The sequence below is a fragment of the Oryzias melastigma genome, linkage group LG4, assembly GCF_002922805.2.
Source record: "Oryzias melastigma strain HK-1 linkage group LG4, ASM292280v2, whole genome shotgun sequence".
In the NCBI taxonomy this organism is placed as follows: domain Eukaryota; kingdom Metazoa; phylum Chordata; class Actinopteri; order Beloniformes; family Adrianichthyidae; genus Oryzias; species Oryzias melastigma.
In genome coordinates this window covers 12,934,204-12,958,609 of record NC_050515.1, presented here as the reverse complement: position 1 = coordinate 12,958,609, position 24,406 = coordinate 12,934,204, and the positions used below count along the sequence as shown (strand labels likewise).

Genomic DNA, 24,406 nt, shown 5'->3' with positions numbered 1-24,406 from the left:
CACATTTTTAAACGCCAGGATCAGATTCAACTTTTTTGTTTTATATCCCAAACATGTCCTGAATTATCCTTAGCAATCTATATCAGTTATAAGTAGAGGACGCTTTAAAACTCGAGTATCTTCCAACATTTGCACAGAATTTCCTTCTACACAGACACATGGGGCTTTTCATTGAAAACAAATAAGGAATGGAGCTCAGGAACTATTTAGTTTTAATTTTTGTCCCATTGGGTTAATTTCTCAATGACCACAACCCAGTAGGAACCACAGATCTAACGTCTCTCTTCAGAAAAACAAGACAATGATTTGTATTTACGTTATTGTTACTTTTATGATCAGTATTTATATGTATGTATATACATTATAAATTAACAATCATAGAGATAAAATAGACCTTTTTTTCAAAAATATGAAATAGTTTATTATTTTCAACAGATGTTTACATGACTTTCTTTCAAAATAAGACATCCTGTGCCACATGGAATCATCTCAAAGCAGAGAGTGTAGTGGTTAGTAGTATAATGTGAACATTGATGGAAATAAAAAAGTCAACTTCAGCATTTGTGGTACAAATCAACAAATATAAATCAAACTAAAATTAAATCAGAGCTAATGAAGTGACCCGTACTACATTTTTCTTAGACAATAACCTGTTTTTTTTTTTCAAGACAGTTTGTCTTTTAATCTGGCACTCTTTAGTCTGAATTCAGGTATTTGTTACTGTCCACAAATTTGTTTTCTGTGGTCAACGGCACTAAAATATGTCTAAATATTTTAGTTTTGGCAGAAGAGGAACTGATTGGATTGCTGGAGCATTATGGGTATTGTAGTTTGTGAATGAGTCTAAAAAGTTTAACAGTTCTGACCTTCTTGTTTAAAATTAAAAACATTTTTTAAACCACAAAGTCACAACGGAGGGTTAAAAGAGTCACTTTAAGCGCCAAAACACAAAATTTGACAAATAACAAAAAAGTAAAACTCAGGCTTTTATTTATTGCACAAAAATCTTTTCTAAAAGTAACACACCAGCTTTCAATTAAACACATAATCAATAAATAAAAAATAACTATAAACAATCGGTTTCAAGTTTTGAAAAAATATATTTATATACAGGTTAGGAGTTTGCTTCCTGTGGAATGAGTCCTGGTGGGAAGGCAGGTTCAATGATGATCAATCAGCAGCACGGTTGTGAAAAGGCGAGGAGGAGAAAGCCAGGTCCTTTCCAGACGGAATCATTTTGCTTTTAAGAAAATAAAAGCAAACACAAGCTGAGAAAGTCCCACGAAGAAGTCATGAGAGCCCCGGAGTCCGGTCAGTCTTCTGACAGCAGCCTGTGGAAGTGATCCTTCCTTTTCTTTAGTACCTCCTGGAAGTTATCCTAAAAGAATACAGCAGGAGGCAATCAGACGGGCGGAGGAGGAGAGACGGAAGCCAGATGCTGCTGCACGTAACCAGCTGCTCCATTCACAACCACAGCTGGATAAACTCAACGAGATGCTCTAAACATACCTTTAGAGTTCAATATATACATATATATATACACATTCTGCATTCCAACAACTAAGCAACACATTTCATTTAATACCCAGTAAGTGGACATCTTTATAATAATTCAGAAACTAAAATCACTTTTCATCTGTTCTGCTCATCACTTAAGATTTTAAATAATCTAAAACAAATTATTTCCTATTTGTCTAAAATGTATAAATAGCTTTTAAAAAGTTAATTTATTTTCATTTATAGTAAAAAAACTGTTTCCTGATGGAGAAACTGCTTAAACTACAAAAGAATTGCACCGTCCTGAGCAGCGTTACATGACTCCTCCTAGAAATTCTAACAAATCTTACCCATATGAACAAAGATTTTCATAAAATTATCAACTATACAACATCAATCCTTTAACTAGATTATAATTTGAAACTTTTTGGGTTAAATTCTCTTGTAGTACCTCATGATGGCCACTAGGGGCAGTAAAACTAAAGATTATGGCACTAAAAATGTTTTTCTTCTTCAGACAGCTTTGCTCTGCAACTAGATAAAAAAATATCAATTTTGTAGATTATTTTGGTTTGAGAGAAATGTTTTGTGGGATACAATCTCAAGATGAGCAGGTTAGTCTACTCACAGCTGCCACCAGCTTCTCCATGTACGGGATGAGCTTCAGCAGCTCTCTGTCTTCAGCCTCTCCAGACCAGCTCTTTATGGGTATCGTGTTCATAAGCTGCAGAACCAACACACATAATGCAGGAACCATCTCAAAACCGGAGATTTATGAACACATAGAACCATAAAAAAGTTTTGTTTACATGGTAAGGGTAAGTGTGGGGAGCATTGTCCAGAACCACCGTCTTTGTGAGGTCTCTTCCCAGAATGCTCAGGTCTTTGATGTAGTGTCCGAGAACGCAGGCGCAATCGTCCTGATACAGACGGTGTCTGCAAGAGAAAAATCGTATTAAAACACCTCAATGTCTCTTAAAAATAGGAAAAGTTAAATTTGCCAAAAAGTCATAAGCAGAATTACCGGAAGAGCTTCTTCTGAGGATCAAAGATCTCCAGGATCTTCTCAGCGTATTCTTTTTTAGCACAAGTATATACAAACAGCTGCAGTGAACATAAAAAAACAAATGTAACATTTTTGACATAAAACAAGCATTTATATTGAAATTTCAAGTGTAAAATAGACACACATGTACCTCATAAATTTTGGCCATGGCTTGTAAAAACTCTCTGACATGTGGTCGCAAAACCAAATACGCCTGTTAGAGAAAGAAAACGTCCATATATATCATTCTGCAGCTTTTTATCTATATGCAGGTATAAAGTGATTCTTTTTCTGCCACCATATTGCAAACAAAGACAATAATACAAATTTTTTGTAAGATAAAAAAAATCAATTACGAATAAACTTCATGATTTGCTAATGACAAGATTAAATATTTTTTAAAAACTGGATTAAAAAAAACTTTTTGTTGTCAAAAAAATATTTTCGCATTTGCAACACAAATTATTTCTCACTTTTTTCCTATCTTTGATTTTGCGTTTTAAAAAAAAAAAGCAAAAAAGTTGCATAACGCAAAGAAACATTTTTGAAAGCAAAAAAAAAAATTTTAAAGGCACGAAAAGTTTTTTAAAAGCAAAGAAAGTTTTTGAAAGCAAAAAAAAGTTTTTAAAAGCACATAAAAAAAAAAAAACAAGAAGTTTTTGAAAGCAAAAAAAAAATTTTAAGCAAAAATAAGTTTTTTAAAAGCAAAAAAAAAGGTTTGGAAAACAAAAAAAGTTTTTGAAAGCAAATATGTAATATTTTCATTTGCAAATTCTAAAGTTTTATTCTTAAAACTTTACATTTTTGTTTACAATTCAGGAAATTTTGATCGTTAAACAGTGAATTTGCTTGCAATATAGGGCGGCAAAAAATTCATTTCATAGGTAATAAAAAATAAAAGTAAAGTAATGCTCTATAGCCTTTTCAAAAAAGTAAAATTAAACCTAATTTATCAAAAGAAAAAATGCCTCTCCCTGATTTAAAACAAACAAAGTGATTTAGGGAAGAAACTAAAATAATTTAAAATATATATGTGCGATCACCTTGTACTGATGGTCCTGGAAGGACGTGTAGAAGGTGTAATCTGCTTCTTCTATCACATTAAGAGAGCTGAACATCAGAGTCTCCTCCTAGAACACACAAACAGTTTTATTTCTTAGCTTTTGTTCTACTAACAACAGATTTTCCTTATATTAAGCGTCCAACTTTTCAAGATTTGCAGCTGGGAACGTTTGAAAAGCAGCCCACAAAATCTGCAACTCTTTGACTGATTTTCAGAAAGAAGTGACATTAAAAACAGGAAACATTAGCAAACAGCTGAAGTGAGTTTGGCCCAAAGTGCTTCGGACCGGGCCAAGACGACCCGTTAGGTTTCTGGACACAAACTACACACAAACAGAGCTACAGCAGATGTTCCAGTCCTCGGTTCTCCAGACGCTCAACAGTGTCATTCAGTGTTATTATTCCTAAATTTGGACTTTTGGGATTTGAACAGCAGAATTAAAAAAGTTATAAATTATACAATTTAAGAAAGAAAAATCAGCTAAAATGTGTACAGAATATAAAAGGTTTTATGGATTTTTCCTTTAACAATCCAATTTGTTCTTAAAAATGTCTATTTCTGTAAGTCATGATGTCAGAATAATCATTAAATTCTAACTATCTTAACAAAAAAATATTTGACATTGCAAGTTAGATTTGACCACAGTAACAAGTTTGTTTCTGCTCTCATTTAATATCACATTCATGTTCCAGGGCTGCTGATTGGCTGCAATGAAAACAGAGGTGGATGGAGATCAAACCGACCAGATCCACCACCAGCGTGGCCTCTGGAGTGCTCCTGGTCTTTGGAGGAATGTCTGTGAGACTGGGCCGGGAATGTTCAGACTGGGAGGGAATGTTCTTGATGAAGGTTAACCTACACAAACACAAATACATCTCTATTCAGGAACATTGATATGCATGTGATTACAGTAAAAATCATACAGGTTTAAACAAACACATTTCCCTTTAGCAAGCCTTTTTTACATTTAACACATAGATGTGCATCAGATTTTTTTTTGTTTCACTGATTTATATAAAATAAACATAAAATCATTTATAATTTTCAGTGACACAAGATTTTAAAATTTTGATTCCAGATTATTTCCTGCCCTCTTTTGGGGATAAAACTCTACAAAACAGAGAAGAACTACAGTAATGAAATAAAATGATGAATCTGTTGACGTGAAGTTCTACTGTATTTAAATGAAACCTCATAAAAGCGATCAGACTGAACCTAAGCCATCATTACACCCCCGGCAAGGATCAAACTCACGGATCAAAGACATCATCGTCCTCGTCTCCTGACAGAAGGTCAATAGATCCGTAACCAAACACTCCTTGTTCTGGGCTCATCATTAAACTGTTTGCAGTTCCGGGACACTTTAAATCTGAACAGGGAAAAAAAAAGGTTATGAAGCATCAGAATCATAAAATACTTAAGTAGAATAAATCATTAAATCAAAAGTATCCATTTCCAACTGAAAAATATTTTTCTTTATACCACAGGTATGTGTGATGATTAAAAAAATAACCCAGTCGGCATTATTTCATAAAAATAAACACAAAAAGTTTACTATGAAGAATGAGAACACAATGTCTGACTTTGAATCATCTTAAATAAATAAGCACAAAATAAATAAACAATCAAAAGAAATGAGAGGAAAAAATATATATATATGTTTTCTATTTCTGGTTTAGTTATTGGATTCTATAGACTATGTTGGGCTAAACAAAAAAAAAAAATCCAACAGCAAAAATTCTCTTTTTATGAAAAAAAAAAAACTTAATATCAGAAGAACACAATCTACTGTGACTACAGTGACATGAATCGACTCACTTTCTTTACTGGGTGTCAGGAAGCGCATGATGGGGGAGTAAATGTTTCTGGCCGTCGAGTTCAGAGGAGACGACACATCCATCTCTGTCAGAACGCGTTCTTGGCGCTGTATGGGCCTCAGTGGGGTTTTGAAGGCCAAATCTAGGAAACAAAGATTTCTTTGTTTAATATCTAAAAACAAAATTAACAAATATTGGCTTATACTGCAAATTATTATTTTTTTATGGCATATCAACAGAGAGATTACATTTGCAAACAAAACTGAGCATTAAAACCCAAGAGGAAGTGAAAACAGCACAGGAGTGTACCTTCAGAGGAGCAAAGGTTCAGCTAATCTTATTAAAATCAGTTCATTTCTGATTTACTGTACTGTTATGTTCTTTTACAACAGTTCTTTGTTTTTTTTGGGTAATGTGTGCATTCAATATGTCATGAGGAGAATGTCATGACCATCATCACAGCAGGAAGTCAAATTGCCGCTCTAAAGTGCACAACAAATAAGGAAGCTTTACTTCTTGTTTTCTAATTCTTGACGCAAAGCTAAAAAAATTTCACTCAGTAAACATCCTCACAAAGAAATAAATCAGATTTCCTGCTTGAGTGTGTCTTAATTTTAACGAACTTTTAATAAATAAAGTAATTATTACGTATTTCTAACTGAATTTTGAATTGTTTCCATTCATAAAGCGCCTTTGGGTCAAATTCAAAGTACATTTAAATATGTACGATTCTTTTAACCTCCAGAAATAACAGAAAGATGACTTTACTGATAGTGAAACATCTACCTGATTCTCTGTCATCAACAGGAATTGCCCTCTTCCTCAGTCGGCCGCGGGGCAGCGGTCGCCTCCTCATCGTAGGAACCTCATTGTCGGAGTGGTTATCCGAGGTCTCTTTATCCTGTTCAGGAAGGAAAAGACAGAATCCAAAGGAAAGTTAAAACTACAAGCAGGATTAAAAGCACAGACGCCTTTAAAGGTCTCATGAAGACTGACGTCATGCGGAATTATTCAACAATCTACTCCATATAAACCACCCTTGGCTGCAGCAATCTATGCGGTCCGTGTGTCCTGGTGACCTACATGAGCAGGACCACCTCTCACACACAAACGGGATTAATCCTCTAGAGCTGCATCAGTGGGTCACTGCAAAGCAGCAAATCTCTGAACACCAGAGAACCCTGACAGAGCGCCACCAAGTGGGGGGGTCGATAGAAGGTTAAGATTTTATGGTTTTAAATCCAAGAGATGCTCAACGTGTAGGAAAACAAAAGCCTATATGGTTTCATTGTTAAATGGTGTTGATATATAAACTATGGGAAATAGGTCTGAAGGGTAGGGATGTGTCATTCTTATCTATAACATATGTATTAAATGTTTTGAGGTGTATTTACAAAACTATTAGTTGAAGGTGTTTACTGATGGGTTAATTTGAAGTGACATTTTCTTAACTTTTACTTTTTCCCTTGCATCAAACTATTTCAAATGTCCTGAATGGATTGTTTCACCCAATAACTGCATCAACAAACTTAAAATAGTGACCTTTGTGATGGAAGGATTTCCTTAAACACTGACTTATTTGATTTTAATTCTAATTTTTACACTTGGAGTGTATTTATGTATGTACTTTTAATGGGTGCGTGTGGTCAAAATGATTTATGGCAATATGTGTCTTTTATAATGTTATTTTTCATAGTTTTACACCTGAAGAGAACTCTGTGTTGCTGTTGTCAGAAAAGTGCTTTATAAATAAAGTTTTTATTGAATTGTTGTTTTCCGGTTATTATCTCGGAGTCCCTTTTCCGGTGTTTTAGAAAACAATTAATTAAACACATACTTATCGTCATATCTATATTAACACACACAAAAATAGATGTTAATCAAACATTGCAGATAACAAACCAGGTTGGGTGTAGCGGTTGCTTCACCAGGGGCAATGTTAGCTTTTCTTAGCAACAGAGCTATTAACGCACGAGACGGCTAGCTACATTCTGTATCATCCAAGTTTGTAGCAATCCGTCAGTAGTTTATACACTTATCTATTTCACTCAAAACGCTAGTTGGTAGATCTACGGTGATTGTTGAAAGTATATTTAAAAAATTGTGAAATATCATTAGTCCTTACCTCGGCTTGAAGCGGACTGTCGGACACCGAAGAACGGCTTCGACTCGGCGTTTCTTTGCTAGAACACCGCCGAGTTCTCCTTTGGTTCCCAGAATAAGGCGTTGTTGTTTTCTGAGATCTAAGTTTCATTTTTTATCTTTCAAATGCTATTCCCAAGTCATTGAAATTACAATTACAATTCTGGCACTCGATCGGACATAAATTATTTCCCTTCCGCGCCAAACGAGCACGAAGCGTTCGTTCAGTATAACTCCGCCCCGCTCATGCGCGCGCGTTCTCGAATCAATTGGGTTGCATCTATGGGGAAGGTTTTGGACCAATGAGGTTTGAATCGACACGGGTGCGTTTGGTTCACTGACACGAACAGATTTGGTGGGAGGTGCTTTGAGTCTAGAGTAAACACGAAGTCACGTTCCTGTGTTTTTCCATGTCTGGGTGAGATCTAGGTCAAAATGAGAAACACGGTTTAAAATGCCCATATATATAAATACACTTTTTATAAATTAAATTTATACTACGGCATAATCTCAGATAACGCAAATTTATTGAAAATATAACGTTAAATTAAATAACATTTTTTAATAAGACAAAAAAATGTCACTAACCTTTAATCAATTAAGCTATATTACACGGAAAAATAAATGATATTCAAAGCTGTGTTGACATTTAAGAAAGATGATATTTTATTAACTTCAGATTCAAAATAAAAGTATTCACACAAACACATATTGAGTATATAGGCAAGAATCTAGAATACAGAAAAGGTGAAGACCTCTTCACTCGTCATAAAAACAACACAGAAAAATAAAATAAAATAAAAACAGTTGCATTGCCCGCTGCCACTTCACTGCTGTTGTGGTTATCGGGAAAGATCCCATTCATCAAAAAAAGTAATAATTTTCAGAAAAAGCACACATTAAGAGAGCAGACAGATAAACTTGAAAACAGACTTGCCGCACGAACAGTGGTACATAAAGCAGTACTTGTTGTAGTACTATTAGTAGTAGTTAGCCGTTGAGCTGGAGGTTCACTGTTGCTTTTACTCAAATACCTGAACAGCAGAAATAAAAAGAGGGGAACAAAATATCCTAAAATGGTGCTCAACCTTATACCCTTGCTGAACAGTAACTTGAGCCCTCTGGGTTAAATGCATCAAATTGGAGGTAGAAGTAGATTTTCCTGAGAAGTTGTAAGACACAAGAGACACACCTTGTTTCCGTTCTGATATACAAAGACATGTAAAGCTCACAGATGCAGACAAATTCACTCATCCACACACACGCATGCACACACACACACAGATATCATATGCTTCCCTAAAATAATCACATTATAGTCATCATTATCGCTCTATTCATAACTCTGCTCTCGAAGTAATCTCTCTGTGCCTCAGTTGCTAAAAGATGCCAATAAAAGCAAAGAAATAGCAAAAAACAATATACACAAAATAATCCATTGCCCTTAATAGCCATATATCAGAAATAATCTAAGTAATGAATCTGAATAATACAGGTTAATTCATACAATTGTCACAGCAGAAGGCATCTTGACGTTTTCTGATAGTCGTTTTCCCTGCACACAGTCCACCAGATGAAGGTCAAGTCAGTGGTCAATCCGGATGCAGGCCCTGAACCCACATGCACCTCAACCTGCCAACGTTCCGGCTGGAAATCCATGTCGGCAACATGCAGGGAGACAGGAGTGAGAGCGAGGCGCCCCCGATCCAAACCAGACTTCCACATGTTATGTTATCTACAGCTCTGGTGAGGGTAAAAAAAAGCAGCAATATTTCAAGGGTTTATGATGTTATTATGCCATGATATGACAAAGAGAAAAGCAAACCAGTCGGAGGAGACTGGATTTGTAGTGATCATGAAAAGCTTTGAAGCAGGCCAAGCTTTAAACTACATTTCCAAACGTGTAATATTGGTAGTGGAGTAAAGCAACAGTTTGATGCAATTGTGATATCTATTGTGAGCCCCCCCCCTCAATGCACACAAACTCATGTGGAGCTGAAGAAAAAAATATTTTTAAACACTCGAAAGTCCAGGTTTTATGCAAGACTGACCATTTTTACTGCTACACCCTTAGTTTAAACACATGACTTATTTCTGTTGATCAAAACCACCGAAAATACAGGCAATGGAGGATACTTGTATTGACTGAATTAAAAAGCCTTTAAGGCCTTCTGAGTCTGTAGTGTAGTGTTTCCTGGTCGTCTAATGCTGATTTGAAGGTTTTTCCAGTCCTGCAGCGACTAAATCTTCCACCAGGGGGAGCTATAACCAACTGCTTCAAACCAGTCTTCCATTTCTTTTGCATAACTACATTTAACCTGATATCTGATTGTCTGTGGTTGTTGCAGCTCTGCTCATTGTCTCTTTATCAGCCTGCATCTGCGATAAATACATCTGCATAAATACAACCAAAGGCGGGAAGCAGATCTGCAAAAAGCTTTAAGTCCTTGAGGTAGAAAAAAAAAAGGGGGGGGGTGCTTTGTTTTGGGATGCCGAGAGTGTTTAGAGGTATACAGTGTTGCTATAACATCTTCTGATTGTCGCTACCACGCAATTAAAAGCAACCTCCCTTGAAAACGCCGTCATGGACAGAGCGAGCGGCGCTGCAGTACCTCTCTACTGTTCAAATGCAAATATCCCCAAAGCGCTCGATACATACACAATAAAGATGGATCGACTGCAAGGGGGGCAGGTGTTTGAATGTTGCCTTGGGGGCTGAAAGGTCACGGGGTCAAAACTAAAGAAGAAATGTTGATCCTTTCGATCTTGATTGATTAAATTTGGTTTTCTCTGGTCAACCCCCCCCCTCTTGAAAACCTCTTTCTATTTGATTGTCAGCCAGCAACTGTGACACCTGCAACTCACACAAAGGCTAATATTCCATCCGAATAACCACCACGATCTGCTTACACTGAGAGGACGTCTGCAGAGAAGCGCTGCATACTAATGCCTCTATTACTACAAACTAATCAAATGTCGCTGGAATCAACTGGAGTTTGATTATACATGCAAAAAACAAAATGTACATTTAAAAGATGATGAGATACTAATTAATTCACTCATTTATGTTGAAAAAAAAAATGATCCCAGTGCTATAAAATCACAAGAACAGAGCTTGTTTTAAGTAAAACAAGTGCTAAATAAACGTCATCACAAAACAATATATACTGAATTTTCATCTCTGTGGTTCTGAAATGCACTTTTTGCTTGTTTTCATTGAAAAAAAACCCATGGAAGAGCTGAGTTTTGTTTTTTTTTCTTCTCAAACGAGTTAGTTCCTAAAAGCTGCAGCGCTCATCCCCCATTGAGCTCATTTACTGATGTCAATCTGACAGTAAGCCCCTTTATTGACTAAGAGCACTTTTCAAAGGTGACCAGTGTTTGTGTAGCAGCTGGTGGCGACTTCCCACAACGAAGCCACTCCAAAACCAAAGATATGACGGCCATATGGTGATATTTGACCAGAACAGTAAGAAGTGATTGGATGGAGGTACTGCTCGCTCTCGGTTTATTGGGGCTGCCACGATTAGTCGACCAATCGACAACTAATTGACTATTAAAATAGTCGACGACTAATTTAATAGTCAATTAGTCGTTACTTTATATTATATGGAGCCAGAGAGTAGTAAAGTTGAACAAAATTGTGAGACTTTTTTCATTATTTAAGTCAGTGAGATCAAAACTTTATCTATAGTGAAAATTAATTATTTGGTTCAAATGCGGATCTCATTAGAGAGATCAGGAATATACTTTAAATCAAACTCATTTTGACAGGTGACCTTTGACCCTATATACCCTTTATATACGAAATTTATATTAAATTGTTAAGTCATCTTGGGGGCGGGGCATCTGTCAAAATGAGTTTAATGGAAAGTATCTCTCTCTCATTTGATTTCAGCTTGTTTTTAATATAATTGAAGCTGCACGATTCATTAAGTTTAATAAACTATAATCTTAATTGTCTTTATTTTTAGTTAGTTTAAAGAGTAACCAAACAGGGAAGTTGGAGGCTGACTCCACCCACAGCCCTTCAGAGGGGTGGGGCTGTATCATTACTGGAGCTGCAGATCATGACGTGGGATTTCTGAAACTTACAGATTTTGTTTGACCAATCACAAAATTCAACTGTAACACCTCATTTCAACCTGTAGGGGGCAGCACACAGATGGGTTCTGACCATATTTTCAAGAATTAAACAATTTTATTTTTATTTATCAAAAATTTGGCTATGACCAACAGACAGCACTTTTAAAGTCCCATTTATAGAGGTCAAAGGTAAAAAAAAAGAAGTTGATTTAGGGTTTGGTTACCCTTTAAAGCTAACAATAGTTAAGATGTGTGCGCTACATCCACTTTGCTTTTGACCTGATTAGTCGACTAATAAAATAATGGTTTGTGGCAGCCCTACTGTTCATCTCCTGCTGCGTGGAGGGCCTCAGACCAGAGCCTACGATCACTTCCTGATTCTTGAGTGTCAGTATGTAGGAATGAGGCTTTATGGGAAGCCCATGGGGTTAGGGAGGGGGGTGAGTAACAATCTTTAACAGTCCACAGAGGTAACCCAGGTTAAAGTTCAAAAAGCTGAATGATTGATCTTCAAAACGCAGAGAAGCCACTACTTCAGAAGAGGCCCACGGCCTCGGCTGTCATAAATCAAACGGAGATTTTGCACAAACACTAAGACAAAAGCAAACATAGCTTTGGTTACCTTATTATCAAAGCCCAATTAGGCCACAGCCACATAATCAGAGGATCATTCTCCGGTCCTCATCACAACACAGAATAAGAAGCACTTGGGTCAGAAGAAGCACTACATCATACAAAAACGCAAAAGCTAAACTTTAAAGCATCTGTAATCTATAATACATAACTTGTCAGAGTTGAAATACCTGTCGAGATTCTCCTTGAGGCCGGATTGTTTCCCCCCTGACACCTGATTGTCCTCGTGTCTCCACAACAATAGGTGGCCAAAGAATTTTAGGACAGGAAATCACTTCAAGGTTTTCTTTAAACATGCACGATCTTAAGACAAAAAGGCCAAGCCAGAGAGAGAAAACTGAACGTTCCTCAGAAAACGAGGTGGGAGAGAACTGTCAATGGAAACGTCGTACAAAGCAAAGAGACACCTGAGATTAATCCTGTTATGTTCGTGTTATTTTATTAGATAAGAACTCCAAACGACGCAGTTTCTGCTCATTTTAATCACCCGCACAGCTGACCTTGCAGCTCCAAACACTCATCGTGACAAACTACCGGCAAGATTGGCATAGATATGTCTGGAACTGGCCTTGTGTCGACAAACAAGCCGTCTCTCGGAAATCAACAAACGTGTAAAAGCCCACCACCAAGAGTCCGGTCAGGATCAATGATGCGAAACTGCATTCAAAGCGATTCATTGAAAGATCCTTAAGAGATCTTTCAGATCCACAGGAGACCCCCGTGGCATTGATATGACATTTATCTCATTACGCAGCCAGATCTGCACCAGACGGCTTCTCCTACACACAGATCCAAAATGGCTGCCACGGGACTAAGGTTATCTGATTTGAGGTCACAACTGTGTGTTGTCATATGCCCTGAAGACACAATACATACCTTTAAAGCTCTTTTTTTGATTACAAATAGATGATATTTATACTTCTTTCATTTAATATAATTCTAAATATATAGTTTTTTTTGTCCTGCAGTGAGAGGATTAAAGATTTAAACGGTCAAACACAACAAAAACAATAATAATGACAATGAAGGTTAAAATAATCTCTCGTAGAGGATAAAACATCATTGTCAGTCAGTAGCTGTACTTGTGTGTAAACAATGCTTCAGCCTTCCTAGTTGTTGCCTTCTCTCTTGTTCTCCAATAATCTGTACACTTATGTAGAAATAAATAATTCACAGGTTGTGCATACGTGTTAGTTTAGCATATACTGGCTCATGGTTGTGAGATTTTCTTTTAGAATCCTTTTGGCGATGAAAAACAAAAGAGAGGAGTTTGGGAGAGAAAACCTGAGATAGTGTACTTCAAGTGAGCAGAGTTTTAGTTTGTCTTTTTGTGTTGATGACGGTTCTTCTCTTTTTGGCATAGATGATATATATTTATATATATATAAAAAATGAGGTTGCTATTTGGCTTTTTCTTAGCATGGTAATAATAATAAAAACAACAACTAAAAAGGTGGAAAGGCTGGGAGTTTGTTAAGACAGTGGGTTGCTGGAGGTTGAGGTAGGTGTGATTTGTTGCTGCTGCTGCTGAGGTTGCTGCTGCTGTGGAGCGACACGACTGCTGACAGGCTTGTTGGAGAGAGATGATGCGGCGGAGGCGCCGGATGAGGCGGATCCTGCTGCCGCCTGAGCAAAGAGAACACCTGGACGGAACGAGACGAAAAGATTCAGACAGTGCAGTAAGACAGAATTCCATTTCTAATGAAGAGAATGATTGCAAAGTAAAATGAAATACAAACTAATATTAGCCTTTTTACCCCATATAGCTACGTTGTCCTAATGTACTAAATACAATGTAAAGTTATAGTTGTTTTTGTTTCAACAGAAACATATTTGCTTGATGTCGTTCAAAATTGTAAGTAGATTAGCAACAAGCCTTTAAATATATTCATGTTCACTATGTTTGAATCTTTTATTGTAATAAAAAACCCTATTTGCTAACATTTTTGGCTAATTTGTTATGTACAGTTTTTTTAGGCTAATTTAGAGTTTAGCAACATGCTAATGTTTTTGACTAATTTGTCATCTACAGGGTATTTTTAGGCTAATTTAGAGTTTAGCTTCTGTTATAGCAACATGCTAATGTTTTTGACAAATTTGATTTACTGAGTAATTTTAGGCTATTTTGAAGTTTAGCTAGTATTTCAGCAAAAAGCTAGCTTCTTTGGCTAATTTGGCATCTACTGAAGTTTTTTATGCTAATTTGGAGTGTATCTAATATTTTAGCAACATGCTAACGTTTTTGGCTAATTTGTTATCTACTGAAGTTTTTTTTTAGGCTAATTTAGAGTTTAGCAACATGCTAACGTTCTTAACTAATTTAATTTGCTGAGGAATTTTAGGCTTTTTTAAAGTTTAGCCAGTATTTAAGCAACAAGCTAGCATCTTTGGCTAATTTGGAACCAGCTGAGGTTTTTATGCTAATTTGGAGTTTAGCTAATATTTTAGCAACATGCTAACGTTTTTGGCTAATTTGTTGGGAACCACAAATTATGATATCAGTCATTGTTATCGTCACACATAGCTAAATTTTCAAGTCCACCTTAAAAAATTTGAATACTCAGTAGACTGTAAACTGAAAAATGGGTATGCAGTGATTGATAACAGTGAAGTTACTTTCAAATCTTTCAAATAATTATTTGAAAGATTAATTCTTGAAACAGAACACATTGGTACTAGAACACACTTCATTCATTGGTTTAAGTAGATGATAGGGTATTGACAGTTATATAATGTACAGCAAACCCCCCCAAAATATATAACTTTTTAAAAAGGTTTTGGGAAATCTGGCAACTATTTTTAATTTCATTCTTCAAACTCATTTCATTGTTGTGTGTCAGTAGCTGGGCTCAAAGGTTGCATGTCTATTTCTGATGTTTATGTCTCCATTAAAATATCAAATTAGAGGCATATTATATTTCTTTCCTGGTGTGTGGGAAAAGAATATGCTGCTGTAGGTCCTCACCGGTGTACATCACTCCATTCAGCTCCACTGACATGCTGATGCTGCTTGTGCCGTTTGTGGTGAGGTTCAGAGCCGAGTCTTGCCTGCCGTCTGTCGAAGCAGATACATAAATCAATGACTATCAATATCCTAAAAAAACCCAAACATTTCACAAAAGAAGAGAAATCATCGAAAAGAGCGATTTCCTCGTGTGGAAAAAGCCCATTTCTCTGAATTCACCTGTACTATCACTTACTGAGAAACAGTTTGCATGCACAATCTGATAGGCGATAACCGAGAAAGCTTGCTGTAAGATCAAAGAGTCTGCCTAAAGAAGGGAATCCCCACAAAGACAGGCACATATATGTCCTATGTATGCACGCATGCATGCATGCTCCTCTTTAAGCTAAGCAGGTCAACACAGAGGCCTCCTGTGGGTTACTTCCTCACTGCCAGGAGCTGTGGTTTCTCAAGAAGGTATTCAGATACTAACTGTCACAAAGGTGTTACAGATAAAAAACAGATGAAGGCAATTTTGAGTAAGAAAAACTAACCAATTTAAAGAAACAACTAGCAATGAATTAAAACAATTTGAGTAATTTTAAATCGGACCTATTAGGTTGAGAAATGCGGCATTTCCATGTTCATGTATTGATGGCTGTTCAATCAGCCGATCCCGAGTCTGTCGTGCTGCGTGTTTGGCGTCACAGCCACAACAAAACAAAAGTTTGAAATGAGGCCAGGATAAAAAATATCAATATTAATTCAAACCGGACTTTGATAAAGATGTCACAGTTGAGTCGTTCTTTAACCATTTAAGGCCTTGTGTCCTCCTATGACACATTTTTTAACTTTAAAAAAGCATTCCCAGTAGTGTTTTAATTATGATTATGAAGTTTTTAACCAAAATCCCACAACCTAAATGTCTTAATTTTGAGCTGAAGCCTCTGTTTCCATAATCTCCTCCTCTGACAAGAAAAATGCCACACATACTTGTTAAAAACTCAAAAAAGGTTATTTTCATCAGAGGGGAACTTTAAAAAACAAACACCCATGTCGGTACCTTGATTGTTGATGCGGATGTTCATAGGTATCTGTGCGGTCATGGCCAGCAGGTTGTGTTGCAAAGCTCTCTGCAGCAGACGGTGGTGGTCCTCGGCCGGAAGAGCCATCTTCTTCTCTGGCGGCTCGCCGGCCTCCAGCTTGTCCCTGAGTTGCTCCAGAGCCACCACTTGAGCTGCCATGGCCGCCTGGGCTGCCGCCGCCGCAGCTACCGAGTGGCCCGCCAAGGCTCCGGTCGGCAGACGAGCCATGCCCACCCCCGGTAGCGGCTGGCCTCCCTCCTCTTCAAGATGAACGGAGAGGTATAAATATTTGCCCAAGAAAACAGCTAACAAAAAATGTCTTTCAATTGAGTTCAAATTTTTTATATATCACAAAATATATCACAAAAAATTGCCTCATTGGGGTAATTGTACACAAGCAGAAGGTCCGTCACAAAATATAAACATTAATACTGCTAAACTAGTAAAGTAAAACTGGTAATCCCTGTCCGTAGACCCGCCTTCTCAGGAAAAACTCCTAAAAACCCCTATCCACATAAAGGCGATTTACCAGGACTATTAAAGGGGAATTAGCTTTTCTAACGCTACAACTAATTAATGTAAATGGATAGTCCTCTCATCGTACTCGAGTTATCTACGGAGTCCCACAGGGCTCTGTTCTAGGGCCCATCCTGTTCATGGTTTACATTCTGCCCTCAGAAAACATAATCAGGAAACACAGCATTCATTTTCACTGTTATGCGGACGATACACAGTTGTATATATCCATTAAATCTGACCAAAATCACAACTTAGAGAAACGTAATTCCTAGTTTCGAACAGTGATTCCCACCTTTCTTAATCTTCTGGGTGGGGGTCAGTGGTGCACCGTTCGTCCCCACCGAAAGGCTCATGCTGGGCGTGTGGACCTTTGGCGACGACAGCATGGTGGGCGTCCCGTTGGGCGAGTATGTGAAGAGGGAACTGCCGAAGCTCTGTCGTCTTCCCTCCCGCCGGTTGCTGTCGATGGCTGCTTGAAGCTCGTTGGGGTTGCTCAATCCTCTCTTGTCACATTCATACGGGTACAGGTACTTCATGTATCTGAAATTAACAGTTGAGTAGCACAAATCAGTCTTGCACTGAAACGGAAAACACAAATCGCCTTCCAAAAGAAACATAAGAGAAGATTCTATCTGATCTCATGCCAGCTAGCAATGAAAACAGTCTACAGATAGAGAATAGAAATGATTTCAATTTGATGTTTGAGACAAAGTGGTTGTTTTTGTTCCCTCCCCGCCGTTTTGATATGCTCCAAACAGGACAGGGATTAAAGGATTATAGCCATGAAACTCAAAACTACTTTCAGTTTTTGTAAATTGGCGGTTGACAGATCTGTCTGATAAACAAGCTCCAAGTAGCTTTGCCGAAACTAGTATTTAGAAACCAAACAGAACAATGCAACAGGGTGACTTTTTGCTGTTTATTGCTGAATTTAGAAAACAAAACGGAGTGTACTGACTGTGTGCGGAGGGTGAAGGCTGCACTGGTGATTGAGGTAGGCAGGTTGAGTCCCTTGGTTATCTCCCTCCACAGTTTCTTGTTGATGACCTCCACCAGGCCGCCCTTCTCCGTCACCAGCTTGTAGAGCATGTATAGGTCGAGGACTTGCTTGGCCATGATGGGAATACGATTCACAGGAGTTCCTGCAACAAGAAGGGAGGAGTAAAAAAATACATATATAAAGATGGAGGCCAGTTGAGTGCTATTCAAAAGAAAATGAGACAAAAAATAAGAAAACTAGAAATATGGAAGTCCCTGCAATAATGCTAGTGTGAGTGCTGTAAGCCCAATGTGGGCTAAGATGTTAGTGCTGACAGCTGAAAATGCTGAAACTGATAGCTAGCTAAAAATGCAAAAGCTGATAACTGCAAAGGCTTAAGCCGAAAGCTTGTTAAATATTAGCTAAATGCCAAATTTTCAAAAAAAGAAAAGTACTGGAAAAATGTCTAATTTTGTCAAAACAACTGGAATAAAGCTAAAATATTATCTAAACTCCAGATTATCCCAGAAACTGGAAAAAAGTCTAACTTTGCCAAAACAACTAACATGTTGCTAAAATAATAGCTAAACTCCAAATTAGCTTAAAAATTGGACAAAAATGTATCAGACAAAAATAGCTAGCATGTTGCTAAAATATTATCTAAACTCCAGATTATCCTAAAAACTGGAAGAATGGCTAATTTTGCCAAAACAACTAACATGTTGCTAAAATATTATCTAAACTCCAGATTATCCCAGAAACTGGAAAAACAATGTCTAATTTTGCCAAAACAACTAGCATGTTGCTAAAATATTAGCTAAACTCCAAATTAGCTTAAAAATAGAAACAAATAATAAATTAGCCCAAAATAGCTAGCATGTTGGTAAAATTTTAGTTAAACTCCAGATTATCATAAAAACTGGAAAAAATGTCCAAATTTACCAAAACAACTAGCATGTTGCTAAAATATTAGCTAATCTCCAAATTAGCTTAAAAATGGAAAAAAATGTCTAAATTAGCCAAAAATATCTAGCGTGTTGCTAAAATAAAAGCTAAACTCCAAATTCCCCTAAAAAACCCATTAGTTGTTGAACATTTTTAAGTTTGAATGGTGTCTCTAACTAAAAGTATGTATGAAAGTTCACAAGTTTCAAAGTGCACAAAGTTTTTGAAGAATTTGAGCAATTTCTCATTTGTGAATTTATGAATGTTTTCATACCAAAATTACTGAAATTATTGAAAGTGTGATTGAGTTTTTACATGCCAAAAACGTATAGAAAGGAGCAGGAGAATCACTATAGTGTGAATGCTTACTAAGCATTCACACTATAATATTTGCATGTCTGAGGACAAAAAGGATCCAGTGATTAGTCGAGCCTACAGATGGCGCTCTCAGATTCTTAGAGCCGACTTGGCAGACCCGCCCACTGGCACTGAAAATCTTGTTCTGGTTGTGCTGTCTCCCATGTCAGTCATCGGCATCCCGATGTTATAATACCAGCCCTGAACCCACATCTGACAGACACAAATCTACAGATGAGTCATCTCAAACAGCTTCGTTACCTTTAAGCACCAGATGAATTAAAAGTACAAAACCACCCAGAATTCCTTTTAAGAGCAAGTTCCTCTAAATAAAGAGGAAATTGCATGTGAAGAAGAAGAAGAAGAAGTGTAGCTCAGGATGGTGGAGTCCACTTTAAGGCATCGGAGTGAGCCTTCGATCCTGGGAAGACGAGCTGCTGTGTGAAGGTGAAGCAATCATCTCGGAAATGAATAAAAGTCCAAATGAAAGATGAGCAGTGGCACTGTGTCATGTATCAAGGGCGCAGGAGAGGGGTCAATCTTTTCTCTGCACATCTCTTCAGCACAAGTTAGGAATAGATTCTTGACAACATAAAATGTGTTTAAACATTTTTTCTTAAATCCACGTACCTCTTTTTTGCATGAAACTGAAGAGGTCGTCTAAAAACTCTTTCCTTTTGGGGTCTGCATCCAGCTCGTACAGCTGTGAAGAAGAAGAAGAAGAGAAACGATGCTTTCAGGTTTGACAACTTGGAGACACAATCGGGGAATGTGCTGAAAAGTGTTGGACAGATTATGAAAAAACTGTTACTTCCATCTTCCAAGTAAAAAAACTAGGGCGTGAATTGATTAAAAAAACGAAATGAAATTAATTGTGTAATATTTTTTGTTATAATATTTGCCAGCCACTTATTATTATTTGCAAAAAATCCCAATATGAAATAATTCTTCCTGGAATTCTACTTTTTTCCAGGTTTTTTTTTTTTCTTAAAAATTTTCCTTATTTTGCTTGTATAAAATAATAAAACCAGAACAAGTTAAAAAGTAAATTAAAATTAAATAAAAAAAAAATAGAAGAAAATAATAAAACTTTTTTTTTGGGGAGAAGTTTGATCCAGCTGGATTTTAATTCGGCTCGGCTGGAATCTACACAGGTGGGGGCGTGTCTGTCCATTCTGAATTGAAGTCGGTGGGCGGGACTTTCGCAGAGAACCGCAGAGCTTCCGCAAAGTTTAAACAACGCCGATGCTCGTTATTGTGGAAAATTCATGTTGGTTTCCATCCCAAAATAAAGTAATAGTCAGTTTCCTTGTTGTTAGATTTCCAATAGCAGATGACTCCGTTAGGCTCCGCCCATCACAGCTCTCTGCCTCATTTATTAAAATAAAAGATCGCTTTTGTCCAAAAACTACAAGTAAATGCCATATTATCTATTTAATTTAATAAAATCTCAATACCAAAATGTAAAAAATGCTTAAGTTTATTTAGACAGAGTTTTATAATGATGCAGGGCAGAACGCCTGATAATAATAACACATTAATATTTTATTTTATATATTATTTTAATATTTTCTTCATAAAATCTCAATACCAGAATGTAAAAAACACTTATGTTTATTTAGACAGAGTTTTATAGTGATGCAGGGCAGGATACCTGATAATAATAACGCATTAATATTTTATTTTATATATTATTTTAATATTTTCTTTGTAAAATCTCAAATATCTCAATTTACTTTTTAACTATTCTCTTTCTGTTCCAATCTTTTAATTTTTTTGTATCATTTATTATTATTTATTTTTGGTGTCTTTTTTTTCATTTATTTTATTTTATTTTTTCATTTACGTGCAAGTTTTGACCTAACAATCAGGATCTATTAATCGACTGCACACTTTCACAGCCCTAAAAAAAAAAAACCCTAAAAAAATAATCAATGAAAGTTAAAAACTTTGAATATTTTAATGAAATTTGAACAGTTTTCCCTCGTAACAAGTTGAGAAGATACCAATAGAAAACTGATTAGAACCTGATGTGGCTCCAGCGGGTGGCCGGGCCCAGGGCTCCGGAAAGTTCAGTGAAAGTTAGCAGTAAAACTAAGGCGCCTACTTGGGGGGGGGGAGTACAGTGGATTCACTTGAAGCTGCGTTTTTTTTTTCCATTCCCTGTGATAGTGCAATCTCTTGTTAACCCTTTAACACCAGAGCTCCAGTGATTATATTCTTTGATTTACTCTAACTTTTAACATGATCAACGTCATTCCAGTAGATTCTGAAGGAGAAAAGCGGCGCAATGCGCCGCTTTTCTCCTTCAGAATCTACTGGAATGACATTGATTGTGTTATCAGTTAAAAAGTTACAGTTTGTTAAAGGTTTTAAAGGGTTAAAGCTCTTTTCATGTATGCAACATTTGATGCTAATAGTTTCTGGCTCTCGTGCACAAGTCCCAAGCTGGTTGTTTATGCCTTATAGATGCCCGCAACCCAATATATCTGCAACAAAAGCATCACAACAACTATCTTACAGTGACTAAGGGGGTAATGAAGTTTCATAATATGTTATTATAAAAAGGCTGGTTGTGAAACAGTACGAGTAAGCGCCACCAAACAAAACCGCAGAGAACTTCTACTAGGCATATTATTACTGCACAGACGTTATAACAGCTTTCAGCAAACAAACACGCCACTATTAAGCCCCGCGCTGCACGCTCCAGTCGAGAGCTTTTGATATCACTTCAGGAAATCACCGGCCTCAGCACCGCGTTGACGCAAATAACAACATCAACGCCTGCTTATTGTTTGGTGTGACGGTAAAATCTTAAAAGATCTCACAGTTCTATTATTTCAGAACTGTAAGTCGGTGGTTTAGTGGTTAGAAAAGTTTCCAAAAGTATAAATAAATAAATAAGATTATTGTACAGGACTTCATCACACGTATTTTGTGATGATAGATTGCTTCGAATTAGTGCTAGACTCTTTTTTTTTTTCCAGATTAACAGTTAGCACGCAACATTGAAGCTGTGATCTTTACATGAATTTTGAAAAAAAATTTGATCTATTTTGAAATTGTTCCAAGATGTTTTTTAATTATGGTTATGCCAACATTTCTGCACAAACTGGATGTAAATCACACATCTTAGCCATCATTAGCTTTTAACTAACGAAAAACTAGATATATAGCATTAACTGTGATAATACTAGTGTGAATGCTGTAAGCGGAATTTGGCTGCTGAAGATGCTAGTGCTAATAGCTGAAGATGCTGAAATTGATAGCTAACAATGCTAAAGTTGATAGCTGAAATCGCTGAAGCTGATAGCCAGCTAAGATATTAGTTAAATGCTAAATTAGCCTAAAAAACTGAAAAAAGCCTTAGTTAGCCAAACAAGCTAGCATGCAGATGAAATTTTAGCTAAACTCCAAATTAGCCTAAAAAACTGAAAAAAATTCAAAATTAGCCAAAATATCTAGAATGTAATTGAAATATTAGCTAAACTCCAAATTAGCCTAAAAAACCTTGTTAAATGCCAAAATAGTCCAAAAAGCTAGCAGAATGGCATTGTAACTTTCAACTTCACTACATTCTGGCTCCATATAATATAAAGTAACGACTAATCGACAATTAAATTAGTCGTCGATTATTTTAATAGTCGATTAGTCGACTAATCGTGGCAGCCTTGGAGTCAAGAAGGGATGCATTGAGTCCCATTTTTAGTCTTTGGTAGGACTCTACCTGGATTTGAACTCACGACCTTAGGTGGACACTCTACCTCAAGGCCACTGAGCTGGTAAATTTGAAAAACGAACTCCAATTTCATCGCGATTCTTTAAATTGACAATACAGCAGCCAAACAGTTTTAAGTTTACTCAGAAACTGAAGGTGAATGAATGTAGAAAATATATTTGATGTTATCCCTACAACAAAATCAGTTTAGAGTTTGGTTGACTTTTTTTGATGTCACTTCATAAAAAACTGACTTCTTTTAGTTCACTTGACAATTATCCAGACATATCCTGACTTGAAAAGGATAGCTGGATTGCTGCCTTGTCAGGATAAAGTGTCATTCACTGATGGACGTCTACAGTTTCTATAATGACCAGCTTTAAGAAAATGAAAATCAAAGACCTGTCACACAATCTTAACAGCGTTGGCCTCCTACTACTTACAGACTGTCCCTCACTGTGGCATTCAGCTCTCATTAGTGACGCTAAGCTGCTATAGGATCTTATTATCTACTGGCCAGGGGGTAACATAAGGGTGGGGGCAGTGGGACCAAAGAGTGTTTAGGTAGATGTTGTGGTGGGGGGATAACAGCTAATGTACAGGCCTGCTGGAGGAAAAGGGGGAGTTTTAATTACAGGATGCATGCATTTTGTGAAGTGCCGCACCATAAATCTTAGAAATTACCCCCTCCTCGACTCCCATCCCCCCCAATGTTGCTTTATTTGCTCCCAATCCCTCTTTCAGTCTCTCTGTCCTAATCACACCAATAAATATTTGCCTTGTGGTTTGGTGGGAGCGCCACGATTCCACTCCCACAGCTCCACATCAGATAGAGACAAAGCAACACGCTTGAAATGACAAATGTCCTTTTGTGCTGCATTGACCAATAAATAAAAGACAAGCTTTTAGTGAAGACGTGTTATTCACTAAGGGACCAGTCTCTGTGAGTCATAGGGACCAAGTTGTAGTGTCACTATCTGTGTAGAGTGAAGTGTGAACTCACTGCACACATAGTTACATGGTCTGCATTTGACCCACTCGGGCATATCGAGTGTCAGGTCTCGTTTGGCATTAACAGGCCTGCGCTCAGGCTTCTGCTTTGTATCAATTAACATGCAAAGAAAATCCAACATCTCCCTGTTGTTCCTCCTGTTTTTGTCACATTTCAAACATGTCACTTGCTAAAAACTTTAAGTCTCCTTTCGAAAAAAAAATCTTGTTTTTTTTTGTTTTTAAAATAAATGTGTTGAATTTTTCATATGAAAGAGAACAAATGTAGCTAGAAAAGTTGCATTACCTGGGATAATGCTAGTGTGAATGCTTTTTGCTGAAATAAGTCACTGAAGATAATGAAGCTTTTTGCTGAAAATGGGGAAAAAGTTTAATTGCTGAAGGGATTTGCTGAAAATGAAAAAGCTATTTGCTAAATGTTAAATTTGCTAAAAGACTGGAAATTTCATTAAAGTACATTGAAAGAGTGCTGAAGTTGACCTACATTTCAGAAAAAGATTGTAGTAAAATTACTTAAAAATCCCTAATGGACGCCAGTTTTGCAACAGTGTGTTGTTCAATAATG

The 24,406-nt window shown here is 36.9% G+C and overlaps 2 protein-coding genes across 2 annotated transcripts in view; both read right to left on the bottom strand.

The window, feature by feature from the left end:
* Positions 1 to 973: 973 nt before the first annotated feature.
* Positions 974 to 7,828, bottom strand: ctdspl3 (CTD (carboxy-terminal domain, RNA polymerase II, polypeptide A) small phosphatase like 3). The gene is made up of 11 exons (XM_024279360.2): positions 7,548 to 7,828; positions 6,209 to 6,323; positions 5,424 to 5,564; positions 4,860 to 4,974; positions 4,349 to 4,460; positions 3,586 to 3,672; positions 2,694 to 2,756; positions 2,522 to 2,601; positions 2,307 to 2,433; positions 2,126 to 2,221; positions 974 to 1,378 (listed from the first exon to the last, which is right to left on the bottom strand). The coding sequence occupies exons 1-11, from the start codon at positions 7,674 to 7,676 to the stop codon at positions 1,313 to 1,315; spliced, it is 1,131 nt and encodes a 376-aa protein (XP_024135128.1). The 5' UTR covers positions 7,677 to 7,828; the 3' UTR covers positions 974 to 1,312.
* A 4,875-nt stretch (positions 7,829 to 12,703) lies between these two features.
* The window catches only part of arid3a (AT rich interactive domain 3A (BRIGHT-like)), a 51,516-nt gene continuing 39,813 nt past the window's right edge, over positions 12,704 to 24,406 (bottom strand). The window contains exons 4-9 of the mRNA XM_024279315.2: positions 19,743 to 19,815; positions 17,790 to 17,973; positions 17,124 to 17,371; positions 16,291 to 16,572; positions 15,249 to 15,338; positions 12,704 to 13,926 (exon numbers count right to left, since the gene is read on the bottom strand). Coding sequence (XP_024135083.1) covers positions 13,757 to 13,926; positions 15,249 to 15,338; positions 16,291 to 16,572; positions 17,124 to 17,371; positions 17,790 to 17,973; positions 19,743 to 19,815 — 1,047 coding nt within the window. The 3' untranslated portion in view covers positions 12,704 to 13,756. The remainder of the gene's footprint in view (positions 13,927 to 15,248; positions 15,339 to 16,290; positions 16,573 to 17,123; positions 17,372 to 17,789; positions 17,974 to 19,742; positions 19,816 to 24,406) is intronic.

Bases quoted from the DNA above. Each gene is read 5' to 3' on its own strand.
- ctdspl3 (XM_024279360.2), bottom strand. From the start codon at position 7,676: ATGAAACTTAGATCTCAGAAAACAACAACGCCTTATTCTGGGAACCAA. The intron at 5,565-6,208 runs GTAGATGTTTCA...TTTGTTTCCTAG, and splicing joins TGTTGATGACAGAGAATCAG to ATTTGGCCTTCAAAACCCCA. The intron at 2,757-3,585 runs GTGATCGCACAT...TTTCTCTAACAG, and splicing joins TCCAGGACCATCAGTACAAG to GCGTATTTGGTTTTGCGACC.